General features: G+C 57.3%; 1 protein-coding gene across 1 annotated transcript in view; it reads right to left on the reverse strand.

The window, feature by feature from the left end:
* Positions 1-292: 292 nt before the first annotated feature.
* The window catches only part of LOC101655009 (NADH-cytochrome b5 reductase 3), a 17,939-nt gene continuing 13,002 nt past the window's right edge, over positions 293-5,229 (reverse strand). The window contains exon 8 of the mRNA XM_004700297.3: positions 293-1,410. Within this exon, the coding sequence (XP_004700354.3) occupies positions 1,238-1,410 (173 nt within the window). The 3' untranslated portion in view covers positions 293-1,237. The remainder of the gene's footprint in view (positions 1,411-5,229) is intronic.

Genomic DNA, 5,229 nt, shown 5'->3' on the forward strand with positions numbered 1-5,229 from the left:
AATATGTGAATTATATGTCAATAAAACTGTTAAAGTTATTGGGGGTATGGCAGGGGAGGTTGGGAGGAAATGGGGAATAACAAGGAGTATGAGAAAGAAACTGTTCTAAAATCGATTGTAGTAATGACTGTACAACTCTTCTTGAAACGAACGAAGGAATTACATGGTATGTGGATGATGTCCCAGAAAAATGGTTTTAAAAAGGTAGATGGGAGCCCTGTGTAGTCCCCTTCCTCCATGCCTCACTGCACATACACTCGCACAAGCCCGACCCCACAGAGCAACAGAAGGGTTACCAGTAGCAAAGTTTTACTTCATTTTTTTCTGCTCATAAATGACTGAGAAAGCCAGTGTGCGAGAGGCTAACAGCTGCTGTCTGAAGGCAACGTCAGGGCCACCCCAGGATTTGCATGTCTCTGGGGTGCGAGGCACTGCTCAGACCCCCAGGCTGGGGAGAGGGCGGGGCAGGGCTTGGGGCACAGGATGAAATAAACATCTGGTTTCCACAACTGGCAGGTGCCCCTGGCTCTGGACCCAAGTGCTGGAGGCAATCCAGCTGGGAACCCCCAAGGCACCAAGTGTGGGTGCACCGACCACCACTCACTTCCTGCTCCAGCCCTAGCCAGGGACTGCCTCGCTGTCCCAGCAGCCTAGCCCTTTGAAGGGCTCCCGGGCACTGAGGCTGGCAGTTGGGTGGCAGCAGGGACAGTGCAACTTGTCACCAACAGGTTGCTAAGTCCAGTAAGCATGGGCTTACTTGTGCTTACATACTAAGCTGTCATGATTTCACCATGTCTAAAAGGTGGTGGTGCAATTATTCACTACAGCTGAGGAAGCACAGTGAAGCCCATGCTTACTGGGCATACTGTGTGATCTGCCCTTGGGTGGCAGGCCAGGGTCACCACGATGTTACCAGGGTGGCCTCTGGCACTGCAGGCCTGTGCTGCCTGTTCACTGTCTTTCTCTCCAGACCCTGGTCCTCTGCCGGGCGTGGGGGAGCTGGTGGAGGCAGCCTCAGCCCTGTAGTGTCTGTCGGTTTGGGTATGGGTGAGGAAGGGCTATAGGGACACCCACCTAAACTGGGGCCCTGCTCCCAGGGGGAGTCCCCAGACCAGGCTGGACCCAGGCCCCAGTATGGATGTGGTGGGGGATGTTAAGGAATGATGGCAAGGAGGTGGGTGAGGACAGTTGCAGGGTGTGCGCATGGGCAGGTCGGTGGGCAGGTGGGCACTCCCTCTCAGAAAGAGAAGCAGCGCTCCTTGGCGTGGCCCACGCGGTCCAGGTTGGGCAGGCAGGCGTACTGGATCATGGGTGGGGGGCCACACATCAGCACCAGGGGCTCCTCCTCTGGTGGTGGGAGATGGTCTCGGATCATCTCCTGGTTCACGAAGCCTTGGCTGTAGTCCCAGGCTGTAGGTGAGAAAGCAGGTGAGCCCACCCACTGGCTACCACCCCTGCCCACAACTTGGCGCATTCACTCCACCCGTGGGTCAGATGCTACCATCCCACATCTGGTGCCCAGCCCTTCACACTTCCCCATACCCATACCACCTCTCTGGAGCCCCTGAACCCAAAGACCACTCCGGGGGCAGACAGGGTGGGCTACCATCTCAGATGTCTGGGTTCACGAGATGGGACAAAGGCACTCTGGGGCATGAGCTCAGCTCACACCCACCCCACTGCCTCCTCCTGACCCTGGCAGCCCGAGTGCTGCCCAATGGGCAGGCTGACTCTCCCACCTAGCCCTGCAGGGACCACAGGGGAGAAGTCAGAGATGGGCAGAGGGCTGTGTTGGAAGAGGTGGGAGAAGCAGAGACGGGGGCCATTGGGTTACCGACGCTGCCTCCGGTTCCTGGACCCCAAGTCCCGTATGTTCACGGGGCCCCTGAGGGAGTGGGCCAAGCCAGACCCGGCCGGCCGACCTCAGGCCCAGAAGAGTTGGCAGAGCTGAGCTGGCAGAGGAGTGGAGGCCCCCTGCCCTTGTTTCCCTGCTCGGTCACCGTCACATCTGTCTGCACAGTAGCTGCTGGGCAGCTCCGATTACTGAGGTCACCCGTCCTGGCAATCCCTCAGTGTACCTCTGCCTGTGCTTCTGTACAGAAAGCACTGCTGGCTCAGATTCTGGCCCCGCCCTCGGCCCTTCACACCACTTCTCAGCTGTCAGACTCTGACTCACCAAAGCAGTCTGGAAGGCGCCTAACTCCTCCGGGAACCAGGCAGGGCACAGGCGCACACCCGGCTCTTGCTAACAGAACTGAGCACGCCTTGTATAATGCTACCCGGGAGGCACGCGAGACATCTCAATTTCACAAGGAGTGTCTGTTACGTGGCATTTTTCTTTACACGTGTGCTGAGGGCCGGCCCTGCGGGGGGCACTTGGGGGGCAGCTGGCTGTCTTTGCCAAGTGTCTGAGCTGCTCTCTCGGGCCTATTCCCAGTCCTTCCTCAGGTTCAGAATTTCCATCTGTACCTGGCGCAAGGGCAACACCTTGATGTCTCTCTTGAGTGGGCCAGGGCGACAGTAAATGTAAGAGAAGTAATAGAGTCCACTGTCGGGAAAGTATAGGACTGCTCAGATAGCTGGTTCAAATCCACCAGCCCCTCGGTGGGAGAAAGAGGAGGCTGTCTGCTCTCTTGGTGAAGATGTACGGCCTTAGACCCCTATGCAGTCTCTAGGGGTCTTGGTGGTGTGGGTTATGCTTTGAGATACTCATCTCAGGGTCAGTAGTTCGAAACCACCAGCTGCTCCTCAGAAGGAAGATGCAGATTCCTACTCCTGTGAGGATTGACAGTCTCAGGGACTCACAGACAGTTCTATCCTGTCCTAGAGGGTCACTATGAGCCAGAATCGACTCTGGGGCAGTGGGTTGAGTCAAACAAGCCTCTCACTCACAGTGACATCTTGGCCTTCCATTGCTTCACACCGCCACCAGGGGTCAGTGTTGGCACCCTCCTGCTAGGCGGAGGCCGGACACGTGCAGGCGGGGGAGGGAGGAGGCCCGGAGGCCCAGGCAGGGCACTCTCACTGTGGCTGGGCATACACCCTCCACACTACTCAACTGCAGTCAGGACAGAGTGCCAGGCCACGTCTCCCCTTTTGGATCTAGGCGTGGCTACAAGATCAGGGCTCCTTTCTTTAAGGAAGAGGCCCAGCAGCTCCAGCTAGGAGTCAGCACCCTGCCGGCCCCACCCCATGGGCTCTGGGCCTTGCACCCAGCCCCAACCTGCGCCCTCAGCTTGGTCTGCCCGCTGCCTCGGCTGGTGCCTTCTGAGGCACGCAAGTGGAGGCTCAGATGGCTGGCCTTGCCTGACCAGAGGCCTGGGGACCCAGAAGGACCACAGCTCCCCACTCCCGACGCAGGAGTCTGCCCGAGCCACAAGCTCACTTTCTGGGAGCAACAGAGCATGGGGTGGCAGGGGCACTGTGGGCGGGTAAGAGGACCCACATGGTGTTTGGAAACTTCCAGTTTCCAAAGTTGAGGATTTCCCCATGAAAATCCAGATCCCAGTGCTCAGGAAAAGCAGGCAGGTCAGGCCGGGTGGGGCAGATGCTCCCAATTCACCCCGCCCCCACAGGCCCCTGACACCACCCAGCAGGAAGCTGTCGGGACTGTAGCTTTCTACGGACAGGTGGGATGTGGCTGGTCGTGTACTGACGTCTCTCCCTTGGGCGGAGGGCCACCAACGGTGTTTCACCCCCCAGAGGATGCCTCCATTTGCACCAATGACCTCAGGAAGACCCAGGGGCCCGTTGATGTCTGCTCAGCCCACCCGCATCCTCGCCCCACCGCAGGCAGGAGTCCTGGTGACACAAGGTAACCTCATTCACTGGACTGTTAATAGAGAAGTCATGAGTTCAAGCCTTCAGCGGCTCCCTGGGAGCAAAGGCATGGTGGTCTCATCCCATCAGGGGGGCGGGCTAGCGAAGCGGTCTGGTGGGCAGCTTGAATTGGCACCAACTGGCGGCAGCAGCAGCAACAACAGGAGCAATGCTCCCTCAGGATTGGCACCCTGGGGAGAGCCTACCCTGGGGTGAGCCTCCGCCCGGTTCTTTCTGTCAGGTGCAGGGTGTGGGTAAGGGCAAAGCTTCTTGAATTGTAGGTTTTAACCCCACACATGTGGGGGAGGGGGAGGGGTGTCAAGAAAAATTTAGCCACTGTGGAAGGTGCAATGACCCAAAGAATCAATTCAGAAGCCAAATGCGTAATAAACCCTAGGTGTGTCTGAAAGCATGTGCCCATGCTGCCAGTTTCCCTGGCTAAGAGGGTCTGGCCCGAGTGGAAAAGGTCCGAGGAGCCCTAGGCTAGGGCAGGACGGTGTTGGTGCTTTCTAGCTGTGTGGCACGGGGCGCTCACACGGCCTCCTGGAACGCTCGCCTTCTTTTCTCTGCGCAGTGTGATGGGGGGGGAGCGAGGACTCGGGCCTATTATGGAATGACCTCTGCTCCTCCCGCAATGCACTTCAGAGCGACGGGACCATGAGCGTGTCTGTGTGCATGCAACATCAGGAAAACCACTAACCCCAACCAGGCTTGACCGATGGCTGCCACGGGGAAAGGCATCGGCTCAATGCTTGGGGGCACTGGGTTTATGTCATGGTGGTAGAATAATCTGGAAAAGGACATCAGCAGCGGGGCATAACATGGAGAATATCATCAATGGGGTGGAATTAAAGAAGTGTAAGTCATGGATTGGAGAGTGCTTTGTTGCTGTATTTTTGCCACGATTGGGAAAAACTTACACGAATGGCAATGAGTGCAAGGAAGCAGAGAATGTCCTAGAATCGAGTATGGTGACAGCTGTGCAGCCCTCCTGCTGTGACTGATCACTGACTCGTGGGACTCGGGGGTGAAGCGCTCATCACACCGTGTGCCTGACAGCGAAAGGACGCAGCACGCCTGCCCCGCGGTGGGAGACGGGTAAGTGAGAGGGGTCCGAGCCTCACTGCAGGGACGTGCCTGGAGCCTCTGGTGCTGAAAGGAATCCGGGGGTACAGAGGTTGGACAGTGTATGGGACTCTATTACAAAGGTCAAGAACAGGTTTCCCAGGGAAAGAAACAACCACTGAACGCTGCCGGGGCCTCAACACAAGACCACTCTGTTCATTAAACTGGGATTCCTTGATGCTCACCTTCCTGACACAATCGCTGAAGACAAAGCAGGTGCATAAGAAAATGTGGTGAAGAAAGCCGATGGTGTCCCGAGATCAAAAGATAAAGCATCTGGGGTCT

Source organism: Echinops telfairi, unplaced genomic scaffold, assembly GCF_000313985.2.
Source record: "Echinops telfairi isolate 266 unplaced genomic scaffold, ASM31398v2 ScPeMD7_2;HRSCAF=8, whole genome shotgun sequence".
In the NCBI taxonomy this organism is placed as follows: domain Eukaryota; kingdom Metazoa; phylum Chordata; class Mammalia; order Afrosoricida; family Tenrecidae; genus Echinops; species Echinops telfairi.